General features: G+C 36.1%; 1 protein-coding gene across 1 annotated transcript in view; it reads right to left on the reverse strand.

Moving 5' to 3' along the window:
- Nucleotides 1–14,242, reverse strand: part of SLC13A1 (solute carrier family 13 member 1) — a 44,615-nt gene that overhangs the window by 8,724 nt on the left and 21,649 nt on the right. Inside the window, exons 4-11 of the mRNA XM_029285349.1 lie at nt 13,827–14,014; nt 13,679–13,730; nt 13,539–13,587; nt 9,430–9,593; nt 3,813–3,932; nt 2,955–3,053; nt 2,733–2,834; nt 1,139–1,242 (exon numbers count right to left, since the gene is read on the reverse strand). Coding sequence (XP_029141182.1) covers nt 1,139–1,242; nt 2,733–2,834; nt 2,955–3,053; nt 3,813–3,932; nt 9,430–9,593; nt 13,539–13,587; nt 13,679–13,730; nt 13,827–14,014 — 878 coding nt within the window. The remainder of the gene's footprint in view (nt 1–1,138; nt 1,243–2,732; nt 2,835–2,954; nt 3,054–3,812; nt 3,933–9,429; nt 9,594–13,538; nt 13,588–13,678; nt 13,731–13,826; nt 14,015–14,242) is intronic.

A 14,242-nucleotide genomic window follows, 5' to 3' on the forward strand; every position in this document is an offset into this window, starting at 1 on the left:
GGTGGACTTGTAGGGATGTCAAAGCCTTCTGGATCAAGATATGGTGGAATATCCAACAGATTTTTAAGAAAAAGATAAAATTTACACCGCAATTATTTTTATTGGGTATTATGGAGAATTTGGATCGAAAAGAAATGAATCTTATGTTGTATTGCATCACAGCAGCAAGAACACTGATTGCTCAGAATTGGAAAAAAAAAGACATTACCAACTATGGATGATTGGAGACAGAAAGTCTCATATTTTGCAGAAATGGCTAAAATATCCGCATACCTGAAGGATCATTCACAGGAGAAATTTATCCTGATATGGAGAAGATGGATAGACTATATTCAGAGAAAATATGAATTGAAAAACTATCATCTTGCTTTTGATTAATTATTTAATTTTTATAAATTTATTATTGTATTTTAGAGTTATAGTAAGTTTATACTTGTTTATTGTATGAACGGATAGCTTTGGATAGATTAAAATTATTTTGCAATTATTCCTGGGTTTAGCTCTGGGAAGTCTGGGGGGGAGGGGGGAAAAGGATTAAAATATATAAAAATTGATGTGTTTATTAATTATTATTGGAAGTATATTTATGAGGATGATCCTGGCTGTTACCCCAAACTGCTTCTGGTTGGTTGTTGAGAAAGAGGTTGGGAAGTAGGGAGTGGAAGGAGGAAGGTGGAGTGGTTGAGAGTCTAGAGGGAGGAAGGTTTGGTAGGTGAAAGAGGGGGAAGCGGGGAAGGGGCAGCCGGGAACACCCGTAAAGCATTTTTTCTTTTGTGTATTGATGTTTTGTATTTATATGCATCATGTTTATGTTTATATTTTGTTATACTTGAAAATAATAAAAAATTAAAAAAAAAGAAAGAAACTTGGGTAGTAAGTTTCTTTACTTCAGAAATGTGTTTTTTTCTGATCCACTTAACTTCCACTGTCTTGGAAAGGGAGGTCTTATTAGAAATAAATCTCACAATTGATTTGCAGTATGCATATTCAAATAGCTGTATGTAAACATTGTAGGCCAGATGAATTTCAGAAGAATCCAATATGTATGTATTTATGTGTGTATGTATGCATGCATATGGTTGCATAATTTTTTAAATTAAGCAATTGCAGCAAAAATGGGCAAAGAAATATACTCAACTGTTTTCTCCATTTGAAGTTCTAGACAATCTTTTTGCAGGAATAATGAAGAAGAGGAGCCCAACTAGTAAAGCCACTGTTGAATCAGTAGCATAGCCTGGATATCTAAGGAAAGAGATATTTACTTAGAAAATAAATATTACAAGTCTAGGAAAAGAATGTTGTGATTATCTTTCAGCAAAAGTATTCATCAACCCAATTAGACTTATTTATACTTCAGTATATTTCAGAAGTATTTAATTGAAGGTATTGGGAACTCTATTGGGTTAGTAATCAAATTTACTTTATCTCTGAAGAAACACCACAGTAGCCTAAAAAAGAATATAAAAGAAGCATTTTTAAAAAAGGTATTGTAAAAAGGTATTGTCAGTAACTATAAAAAGGCTTGATAGCATCTGGCAAGCATCCCAGAAAAATCATTCCTGGCAAAATAAAATCTGTAGGATTATATGGGCCTAGTTTGAACTGACTCTGAGAGCATCCTCTGGATTGAAAAGCTCCCCATTTTAATTTGTTTGTTTGTTTGGCTGGTTGGTTGTTGTTGTTGTTGTTTTGCCAAGATCTAGCTGCATTGAATTCTGAATTTTCTGTCATATCAGACAGAGATAAAAAATCTCAGGGAACATGCAGAAGCTTTTAAAATGATAGCTGTAACATTCTCAAGGCCTTGACAAGTCTCTTAGTAGCGCTATTTTAGCATCACGAGAGCTCTTTAGAACTAAAAACTGCCCGGCTTTCCTTTAGGTATCATGGCATAAAATATGTAAAACATATTCATAGATAATAAGGTATTCTGCAGTGTCTATAAAGAAAAACTAATGGTAAACCTCACATGAACCATTCTGTATGGTGTTCTTATAATTGTATGTGTTGCCATGGAAATTTCCTGGAACTAAATGTAAATAATATTTGAAAATAAAATCTGGAAAGAAGATTTTATATATGCACACACATACAAAACTTCATATTTAATAGCATATGTAAATCAGCCAAATGAACTCTTGAGTATTCACATGAAATTTCATGCCAGAAGCAGAATATAATGGATATTTAAAACAGCTAATAAGAAATCATAATTGTGGTGAAAATCTAACAGAGAAAAATAAAATCATAAGAAGGTATTATTATATTCCAGTTAAAGAAATGACTCTTACATAATGTTTATTTAATACCTTCAGCTTAAAAAAAACCAAAATATTGATCTAAAGTTGATCTAAACAAATTAGATATCCTACTCTAGATGCAAGGCTAAATGGATGAAAATGGACTAAATAGAGACAGATCCCCAAAGTGTCAGCTATCCAGATACCCACAGTACAATATTTTAGCATATATATAAAACTTGATTCATTCAATCATTTTTGGTAGTGGAATAGAAAGTTAGAATGTCACTTCCTCTGTTCCTAGTCAATAACAATCACATGCTTATGGCTTTCTGAATACCAGGGAGACATGTTTTTTAAAAAAGGCATTGTCTCTTCCTCTACACATTCTAATAGATGTTTAAAGAAATATTTGGTACTACTATCTGGATTTTTCCATATAATAAATTATAGAACCTCCTAAAAATTGTGCAGCATGGCTTATTGACTTACTCTGGAAATAAAGCAGACCAGCCAGGGATGAATCCTGGATCTCTAGTAAACCATAACAGGGCCATCAAAAGGAACAGGACAAAGGTGACAACTTCAGGGTAGCTGAAACAAAAACATCATGTATTGACCATCACCCTTTGAACTGATTTGCTTTGATAGTATTGTAATATTTCTTTGATAGCATTTGTAATATTTCTTCTGTGGATTAGCCAAATGCATTACCTTATTGGGCCAAGTTTCTTGTATTCTTCTTTGATTACTTGTGCTGAAGCTTGTTCTCTAGATGTCTTTTCTTTGCCACACTGGAACATTTCTTTCAAGCTGAAATGAAAAGTGAATAGATATAGCTTGTTATAATACCTGTTCACCAGAAGATAGGTTCCACTTCTGATGACTGTCTAAAGAACTTCTTGAGGACTAGGTTGGTCCAAAAGAATGGCTGGCTTTCTTCCTTTGAAAGATCTCATGGGCAGTCCAACATACTGTGTTGCATAAGATCCAAAGAAAGAGAATGCCACAATGTCCTGTACAATAACTGACCTGCCTGGGAGAGCAACATGAATAACGGACCAATGCCCTCTATCCTAGCTAAGCAGCAAGGCAGCTGCTAGATCACTGGGCAGGATGTTTTTCATTTACAGTACATAGCTCCAATACTTTCCTATGATTCCTTGTTTGACGTAGCATACTGCCTGACTCTGCTGTCACACTCTTCCTAATGGTAGGGCTAGTGCTGATTTCTGCTTTGCATTATAAAGTGATTTGCTTTAATTTCCCATTTGCATATCAAGAAAATATAATCCACAATGTTTTTTCTTGAACCCTCAAGCTATTTGTCTTCACTGAAGCATACTATATCCACTATATACAGAATCGTAACTGAGCAAAAAGATACATAAGAAAAATAATATTTCCCTAACTTTTTTATACCTTCATTTTTCTTCTTCCTCTATTGTTTTCTTATATTTATTTTTGTACATATGCTCCTTGGAGGCAGAGATTTGTTATTTCTACTCATTGTAAACACATCCTTACACAAGATGATATTACTTTGGACTCTTCTCCCATAACAGTACTTACTTGAAACCCAGAAAAAGCCACAGAAGCCAAACCCAGGACAGTATTAAAATAATAATACTGATTGGGATGCAAAGAATAAACCAGGATCCAAAATTGATGCATTGGCAACCAGGATATCGTCTGAAAAAATAAAAATATAAATGAAATTTGAGTTGGTTTTGAATATGAACAGAAAGATGTTTCTTAAATCAAGATCCACGATAGCTACACAGATGATAAACCTTAAGAGAAAATCTATCCAGCTTTCATCTTAATAGATGGCTACCCTCCAGGAAGTAAAAATGGAATATTCACTATCAGCAATTTAGACTCTTGCACCAATTGGCCCATCCATGGTGGAAGTATTTTAGAATGCCCCAGTCACTAAAGCAGAGATGACTTCTTTTTTAATTATCTTCTATCAGTTAATTAAAATTATTTTAGATAACACTTTATATGAAGATGGTGTTTTATCTGTTATCAATTTACTTTATAGTGGATATGGTATTCTGTTAAAAATGTTTTTACAGTAATCATTGTTAGCTGTGTTGACTAACATATATGAAAGGAAAAATGGAAGAAAAGACCTCTCAATAGAAATCCATCATCTTCAGGCCTGGTAGTTCTAAATATTGAATTACGTGGACTTTGGTGAGCAAACATGGGTTTATTAAAACAGATCATGCCAAACTAATCTTATTTCATTCTTTGACAAAGGGACTAAATTAGTAGACTAGCGAAATGCTGTTGACATAGTATACTTAGACTTCAGACATAGTATACTTACACTTCGACAAAATAGACCACAACCTACTTCTTAGTAAGCTAGAAAAATTTAGGATAGACAGCATCACCACCAGATGGATTTGTAACTGGTTGATAAACCATACTGAACAAGTTGTTCTTAATAGTACAACATCTACATGGCGGGAAGTAAGCAGTGGGGTACCACAAGGTTTTGTCTTAGGCCCAGTACTCTTCAATATCTTCATAAATGACTTAGATGAGGGAATAGAAGGGGAACTCATCAAATTTGCAGATGACATAAAGCTGGCAGGAATAGCCAACACACCAGAAGACAAGCACAACATGAAATTTAATGTGGAGAAAAGCAAGGTTTTACACTTAGGCAGGAAAAGCCAAAGGTACAAGTACGGATTAGGTAAAATCTGGCTTAAATACAGTAACTGTGAGAGGGACCTTGGAGTCCTAGTGTACAATTGCAGCAGCAGCCAAAAAAAGCTAATACAATCCTTGGTTGTATAAAAAGAGGCATAGAATCAAAATCATGTGAAGTATTAGTACTGCTTTATAAAGCCTTAGTAAGACCACATCTGGAATATTGCATCCATTTTTGGTCACCACATTATAAAAAAGATGTTGAGATGCTGGAAAAAGTGCAAAGAAGAGCAACTAAGATGATTAAAGGCCATTCCCATGGTTGCATGATCAAAATTCAGAAGCTTGATAACTGATATTTACGATGGTTGCAGTGTCCCTGGGTCATGTAATCACCTTTTGGGACCTTTTGACAAGCAAAGTCAATGGGGAAGCCATTTTACTAACTTAATAACTGCAGTGATTCACTTAATAATTGTGGCAAGAAAAGTCATAAAATAGGACAAAATTCACTTAATAAATGTTTAACTTAGCAACAGAAATTTTGGGCTCAATTGTGGTCGTAAGTCAAGGACTAGCTATATGTTGTTTCCTTGAGATGGTTAGACGAATTAATCTTATCTGATATGGCAGAACACTCTGGCCAACCAAGGTGAACCCTTTCAGGAAATGAAGTGATGAATTCAATTGCAATAGAAAAGGTCAAGTGCATACTAGATGAGAACCAGAGTGATAGAGTGATTAAAGGTGCTAGACATGAAGTAGAGGTGTCAAACTGGTGGTCTGTGGGCCGGATGTGTCACGTGTAGGCCATGCCCACCCTGGCTCCGCAAAGGCAAAAAAACGTCACGATACATCGCGATACATCACATGACACAATCAAGTTTCACACCTGTGCTCTATACCATTCCATAGAAGTGGCTGTCCAATCTCTTCTTAAAAGCCTCCAGTAATGGAGCACCCACAACTTCTGAAGGCAAGCCATTTCAAACTTCCTATTTTGTCCCTGATAGAAAGAGCTATATGCACATATAGTTTATTATGCCAGGATTCTAGAATGGAATTATATGGAAATATGGCTAGCCTGAAGTGAATATGCATCTCAAAATATATATTCTTAAAATGTAAGAAACAGGCCTAAATAGAAAAAGTCTGACCTCAGCTGCCTAACCAAAGCAAACCCTTTCAATGGAAGTCTCTGATTACATAACCATTATTGCCTACTTGAACAAACTACTTGCTCAGCTAACTTTTCACTAATAAATTCCCAGGCTAAAAAGAGCCTATCTTTGCCCTTAGGGACTTGGACTATTAGTGATATGAAAGAGAATTGGAGTTGTTCTTTTGAACAACTCCCTCCCTTTTTAACTTTCTTTCATGGTGATTGTCATGCACTGTCATTTTAATTAAGGAACAGCTACTTGCTCTATCAGGACTAGCCTAGATATGAGATGATCTCTCTGCAACAGAGTTTTTATTATCTTAACAATGTTCTTAGGAGTTTAGGTTATTTAAGTTTCAAGAGAAGGATATCCTTCTCCCTCCCCCTCCGCAACCCCCTTCCAATAAGAACAGCAAAACTATATCATACCTAAGTGGAACTCAGAAGACCAGCTGTATCATGAGTGCTATAAAGCCTGAGGATATTAATGCAGTTTAATAATGATATTTCTTTATCCTGGGCATTCATTTTTCTTCTGCTGCGCAGCTGCTCAATCCATTACTTTTCTACATGCCTTCTTTGCTCACCTACTTCCAATTCCACAGCTCTCCATCTTCTGCCTTTGCCCTGAATGAATTTTCCTTAGAACTTCCTGTTTACTCAAGCTACTTATTAGAGCCTGCTCTATAGGTTGTGTATTTGATTGCAATGTACACGCATCTTAAATTATGAGTTGAGAAAGCAGTAGCTGCTTGAATTCATTTTTCTGCCCTTCCCTGCCTCCAACAAGGAAAATCTGGACTCCTAATTATTACAGACTCAAAGAGAAAAGAACAGGTAAAAGAAATAGATGGAAAGGAAGGGATTTATTCATTAGTTCCTTGTGTCCCTCCCCACTTTTTGAACTTTCTTTTTAAAGCAAGAGTTAGAAGACCAAGACATTTGGGAAAATCAGGCCAGAAAAAGCACCCAGTTATTTAATAGCCTTTATGAACCAATTAATATGTCTCCAATTGGAAACATGTAATGGAACTCTGCCTTTATATATGATAATGGCAGTGAGAATTTTATATGCTCTAAAGTGGAAGACTTACAAAAACCTGCAAGGGAGAATGGGTGGTGATGCTGATGGTTGGTAGAGATGGCAAAATTGACAGCCTTGATGAAAGAAAAAACTAATTTCTATTTGGAAACCATTATTGGACTTTTTGCAAGAAGCTGAAAGAAGTGGAAAGCTGATTTTGGGACTTGATGATTGGTGTTGTATGGGATTATCAAAATAATGCAGATAAATGTTAACCTTAGAGTAAGAGTTTGATGTATTCTTATCTCTATATCTATACCAAAGAAAGTCAAAAGTCCTTTTTCTATTTTTCTTATTTTTTTTCTCCTTTCTCTGTACTTTTCTTCTTTTCTGAGCTGAATGTCTATGGAGATTCTCAGTCATCCAGGTCATGGTTGTCCCAAAGGTGCTTTTTCAAAAAGGTAACTGGACTTTGTCTCAAAGGTGGTTTTTCAAACTGGACTGTTTTTTCCCTGAGGAAGACATTTCGCTTCTCATCCAAGAAGCTTCATCGGTTCTAGCAGGATGGTGGGGGTGATGGAAGGATTAGCACTCTCTCAAATGACCAGATGACTGCAAGGAATATAAATCCTTCCATTCCCCACCACTTAGTCAGAACTGAAGATGCTTCTTGGATGAGAAGCGAAACATCTTCTCATCCAAAGCAAAGTCCTGTTGCCTTTTGAAAAAGTACCTTTGGGACAATCTTTTCTGAGCTCTTTTCCTTTTCTATTTTTTTTTGTTTATCTTTTAACATTGCATTTTTTTGAAAATTTATCTTTCTGTCTGTATGTCTCCAATAAAACAGTAGCATTGTAAACAGCTATAACATTTATCCTAGAGCCCCCACAACGCCAATGTCACAACACTATATCTATATTAATACATTTTTGCAGCTCTTCCTGGGTAGTATATGCAACCCAAGTCCTATTTTTGTTGGGAATTAATTTGAATGGAATGTGCACATACCATTCCCAGTGATCAAGACAAACACACGAGGAATTAGAGGGGAATATGGATTTTGCTATGGTCCCTTGCTTTGTATTCAACAAGATTTTAAAATGTTTGCGTCTTGGCTTATTTGATCATAAGCTTTTTTTTTATTGCTTTGAAGTTCCTATGATATATTCTTTTATGTACAATTTGGTTTGCAGTGATGCAACTTTGAATGAATTACAAGTGGCAGACAGACAATATTCCTGGCAACTGGAAATCATTTTAGCAGATTAGAAATCCTTGGGATGTAGAGTGAAACTGGCAGAATGTTCATGATTGTTATCCATATCTAAGGAAAAATATTGCAGTTTATGTACAGTGTGTGTGTGTGTGTGTGTGTTCAAGTTATTCACCACAAAGCTTTACCTGTGAATAACATTTCATGGGGCCAAAATCATTTAGGATATATTTTTGAAACAGCTCCAGTATTTTCAAACGTATTAATAAAAAATGGGGAGGAGGAAGGAAGGAATAGTAGCCAATTTGGCAAATAATTATTTCAGCCAAGATTACAGATTTATTATTCTGTCATTCTGATCTGTGTAATGCCCTTTACATCTATTACACTATGTTTTTATGAATGTCATAAATTTTTCTATGGTTGCTAGTCCTGCTGGCAACATTTTATCTCCTATTTGTATAGAGTGTAATCTTAGCAGTTAAACATTTGAAGAATTGGGAGAAAATTATGGAGGTGTGCTCTTAATATGAAATGAAGGTGAGCATTCCTGCCCACAGGTATCATAAGGAATACAGAAATTATGTATAATGATTGTGGTTTATACAAACAGTAATTAATTTTACCATAATTGGTTAAAAAAGGGGATGTGATACAGGCAGGTATTCAACAAGAGCAGGGTGAAGCAAATTACTTAAATGGATAATTATTCTATTGGGGATGTATATGATCTGACATGAAGGTCTTTTAAATTAGCTAACTACAGTGTGCTAAGCTTTGGGTATGACTAGGGATATGAAGAATGAGAAGGATTAAGAAAGGTCATTTTTCAATAAAAACAGCTTTGGACACATGAAAAGCTCCCAATTTGAATACAGGACTCAAGCCTTTTGTCTAGTTAGCAGGGATACATCAGTGAAGAAAACACTTATGCTGACTTCTTCCCAATAGAACAAGGGTTTTATGATGTAGGATCTCTCATTAGCATTGACATCCAAATGAAGAAAGGTTATATTATTAGAAAGCACTGCACTGACACAACACAAATTAACGTAAATGGATAGAAGAGCAGAATTTACAATATTTAAATTTTGGAACAAAACAGTTTTAATTTTCTTACGTATTGAATTGTTCTGCAAATATTAAGTTGGTTGACGTCCCAGTAATGGTAGTCAATCCTCCAATGGTGGATGAATAGGCAACACATAAGCACATGACTTTACATATCATATGGTCTTTTTTGTTCCGGTATTGTCTTTCAGACTGGCTCAGTTCTGAATTCTGCTTAAGTAGAAATCAAATAAATACAATCAGCAATTTTCATATTAGCCTATTAAAACCAGCCTTCCCTAGTTAAATTATTTTTTCCCTGAAAATTCTTCAGAGTTTAGGAAGATCCAGAATGAAGTAACACTTCCACTTTCCCTAATTCCTTTTTCAATAAGGAGAAAAAAAAAAAGGATAGCTGAGGAATATGCAAAAATCAAGTCCTATTCCTAAGTTTCTAGTTTTCCTTATGATTACATTTAAGCTATTCATTGTCAATATAAACTCTGAAAATGGTAAGTTAGTCAAGAATAAAAAACAATGCATGTCTGATGATACTCAAATGTCTATAGTAGCTTTCACTATAAGCACATAAGTTTCATTTTCAAATAATAAGTTAATAATTCACAACTTGCCCAATAATTTGAATCTCAGTATATTAACAGCCAGATGAAATGGCCAAACTAGAGTAGAAATGCCTTCATTTTCTTTTGAAAGTCATGGAAGATTCTTTTTAATAATACAGTATTGCCAAATGTCTATTGCAGTGATGGCGATCCTTTTAGAGACCGAGTGCCCCAAAACTGCCCCCGCCCCACTCCACCCCCTGCCCCACCCCCAGCCCACCTGCCCGCAGGGCCACTCACTGCCTCCAGGGCCCACCGCAGATCACCCAGGCAGCCCAGCAGCGCCATGGTGGACACACCCTCTCCCTGCACCCTGCAGCATCAACTGTGCGTGATGGGGAGTGAGGGCAGAGTCTTGTCTACGCTGCCTTGCTGCCATGTCCTTGGCTGCGCTGCTCCGTGTGGGCCACACTTGGGGGCAACTCTCCTCCAGGGGGGCTGCTGGTGAGGAGATTGCGGGGGGAGGCAAGGCTGGGGCAGTGGCATGAGTGCCCACAGAGAGGGCTCCGAGTGCCGCCTCTGGCATCAGTGCCATAGGTTCGCCACCACTGGTCTATTGTCTCCAAACTGATTGATTAAATTACTTCCATATGTTTAAAGAAAAAAAGACAATTCAAATCAAACAAGTTAAAGCATAACTAGAGGAAATTTGTGGCACATTTGCCAATTTAATCAATACATCTGTCAAAATAGACATTTCAGCTAGAAATAGGATAAATAGAAATTTTAAAGAATTAAACATGGAAATTAGGATAGAGTAAGTTGCATACCCATCTCAATTTGAAATCAATTTAAAAAGAAATATCTTGAATTATCAACAGTGAGACACTGGTAAAGCAGGCACAGTAGTGCCTGCATTTTCTGTGTCGCATGAGAAAAGCATATCTTCCTTCTCCTGTCCTTACCAGTTTCTGCAGAGGGATGATTGAGAGCATCCTGTCATACAGCATTACAATCTGGTTTGGAAGCATCACTGCTTCAGACAGAAAGGCAGTGCAGAGAGTGGTGAGGATGGCAGAAAAGATTATTGGCAGTTCCCTCCCTTCCATCAAGGACATAGCATATAAGCATTGCTTGAGCAGGGTCTGCAAGATTGTCTGGGACACTACACACCCTCTTAATGACCTGTTTTCCTTGTTACCTTCTGGGAGAAGGTTCATAGTAGCCAAAGCAGAACATCCAGATTCAGTCACAGTTTCATTCCATACAGTATTAACCTTGTGAACTCTAAAGCTTCCTCTTTTCATTATGTATTCAAGATGGACAGTGATTAATATTTATACATATGTTGTATAAAGCATGTTTAAATCTGTGTTATGTATGTGCATGCTTTGAGAGCAACTAAATTTCATTTTTAATGTTGCCAGTGTGCCCACAGTAAAAAATGACAATAAGGGTTATCTAATCTAATCTATACTGTATCTGACCCTGCTAGTGATTTTTTTTGTATTTATAATTTCTGTGATTTGAATTAACTGATTAGCTGAAAAAAAATCCTTGTCTTCATATAAGGATTCATGTATCACCATTTTACAGGTGTTTGAAATAAATTTTGACACTCCTTCTGGCAAGAATCATAGAGTTGGGCCAGGATTAAATTGAGGATTAATTAGAATTAGAACAAAGTGAATTAGAATTAGACAACAGAGTGAAAGCATGGTATGATACTACTGGAGGAGGCTGAAACAGAAACTGGAAAAAGCCAATTAATAGCTGAAATCCAGAAGTGATGAGGCAGACCTCAAAAACAACAAAAAATACAGCAAGTGATTGCATTTCAGGTATGTTGAACTATACACTACATCCACTCCAGCAAGTCTGCTATTGTACCTGATGTATAGAGGCTATGAAAATGGTTAAGAACAATGGTTCAATGTCCTGTTTGTGGAGGGCAACATGTTGCGCTAGGTGTCAATCTGCCTCTGGGTCCAATTCAAGGTGTCGGTCATTATCTTTAAAGCCCTCTATGGCATGGGTCCAGAGTATCTGAGAAGCTGTCTTTCCCCAATGGGATTGGCCCACCTCACTCATGTTGGCACAAGAGGCTTAACATGGACTCCATCAGCCAAGGAATTGCAGCTGGCAGAATTCAGAAGAGCTTTTTCTGCCATGGCCCCCACCCTTTGGAGCATCATGCTGCAAAAAGGTGCCACACTTCTGGCTTAAAGGAAATGCCGTAAAACATGGTATGGCAATAGGCTTTTAGCCCTGAAAGCTCCAGCCAACAGCTTGGAGGTGGCTGGTGCAGTAACAGAGAAGGCACCACTGCTTCACCGTTCCAAACCCATAGTTTTTTTTAGCTTGCTGTAATCTTTTGTAATTTTAATCTTTTTATAATACAATTACAATTACATTTGTAATTGTTGTAATATTTATGTTTTATGTCCTAACTCACTCAGAATTAGCTCAAACTGTGAGATGAGCAGCATATACATTTAATAAATAGTAATAATGTTGAGAATACTGATATATAGAAAATGACAATAACTTAATTAGGAATAAATAAAATGTCCCAACTGTCTGAGAAAGCTGAAATTTTAAACATGACTTTGAGATGTTCTCCCTTGCCTTAATATGCATATTACTTTGGAATTAGAACACTAAGCCACCTGCATGTTTTAACTTATCTGGAAAATCAGGGAAACATTGTAGATGTCATATTGCTTACTATTAATAATTATATAATATTATTCAACTGGCTATATGTGAGGTACACAATAAATGTATATGTTTTAATTTTCCATTTCCATTTAAAGAATAGGCATGTAGAGGCACTTAGATAAGGTATTTTTTAGGAAAGGAGATGTAGTAAGCTGGAGGAATAGAGAAGGACTATATACGCTGATTCAAAGCACACTTTTAGAATAAGTGCACACTATTGTAGAATAGTGCATATAATTTATGAATAACATATTATTCAATTTATATAAGGTTTATTCTTTATAAAAAACTGCATAGTCAATATTTTAAAGTATAAATATGAACCAAAGTGCAGCTATGTTTAACCGAAGCATGCACTTTGTTACATACATAGCTTCTAGATGAAAAGCCGGCATTCTTATCGATAAACAAGGGAAGATATAAATCCTTTTTAATTGCAATTATCCAGTTTAGATTGACAGGCTCACCTTGTAGATAAGCTACACGCTGAGTTAGCAGGATGTTAGAAATCATACCACAGACAAGGAAGGGGAGATAAGACAGGAACAAAAGGTGCTTTTGATCTAATAATTGGAGGGTCTGGTTGCTAGGCGGTCGGAAATCATGTGACTAATTCAGACCTATCAGCTGGGTTTGAAAAGGAAGGATGTGGCATAATTCTACGGGGCAGGATATAAAAGTCTATGCTGAAATTGATTCAAGTGGGGTCTCTGGAATTTGCAGTTACCAAGAGAACCACCAGCCTTTGCAAACGCTTCAATAAAACTAGTTTTGTTTTCTAACACCATTAGAGTTTCTTATTCCTCACACTATATAACTGAAACCATAACATGTTAATCTGACTATCATAGATATTCTAATCTTTAAAACAAGGGGGATAAATTATTTTAAATACCTTTTCATTTTCAATGTCACACACGGCGTGAGCAGTACCATTGCTATATCTGGAAAGAAATATTTGTAGTAGTAATTATTTTAATGCCAATAAAAAAGGTAAATCATATAAACATTTTGTTCTTTTTCTATATATATTACCCTTCAACTTTAGTGGATTTCCAGTCATCTGTTTCACGCTCACTAATGTTTTCTGTGAAAACAAAAACAAAAAGTTCAAATGAAGTTTTTTTTCCCCCTCAGGCGATCTTTTTCCAAGTGAGGTTAAAATTGGGTTGAAGTTACTTACCTTCAAGTTCCAGGGCAGGATTAGTGGTTCCATTTGCACATGTCGTATCCATTGCATCCACTTCGGCTTCTGCACTAATGATTTGCTGAGCCACCGCCTCTACAATCGGCATTACCATAGCAGCCGTAGAAGTGTTGCTAAGCCACATTGATAGAAATGCACAGCTGATCATAAAACCAAGGGTGAGCCTGAAATAATAGCAAAAAGTCCATCTAGGTCTGCTATTAACATTCAACTTAATATAAAGTAATTATAATAAGACTATTAAAAATAATGTGAGTTAGCACCTCCTGGCCTACAAAAGTTTCTAATTCCTTTCTCTATGTAGCTGTAGTATGAACTAATTAACTTAGCACTCTGGCCATTCAAGCAGAATTGGACTCTAAGATAACAGTAGAATGGCATCTCTAACTCAT

Source organism: Protobothrops mucrosquamatus, unplaced genomic scaffold (genome assembly GCF_001527695.2).
Source record: "Protobothrops mucrosquamatus isolate PMUCROS unplaced genomic scaffold, P.Mucros_1.0 scaffold_172, whole genome shotgun sequence".
Taxonomy (NCBI): Eukaryota; Metazoa; Chordata; class Lepidosauria; order Squamata; family Viperidae; genus Protobothrops; species Protobothrops mucrosquamatus.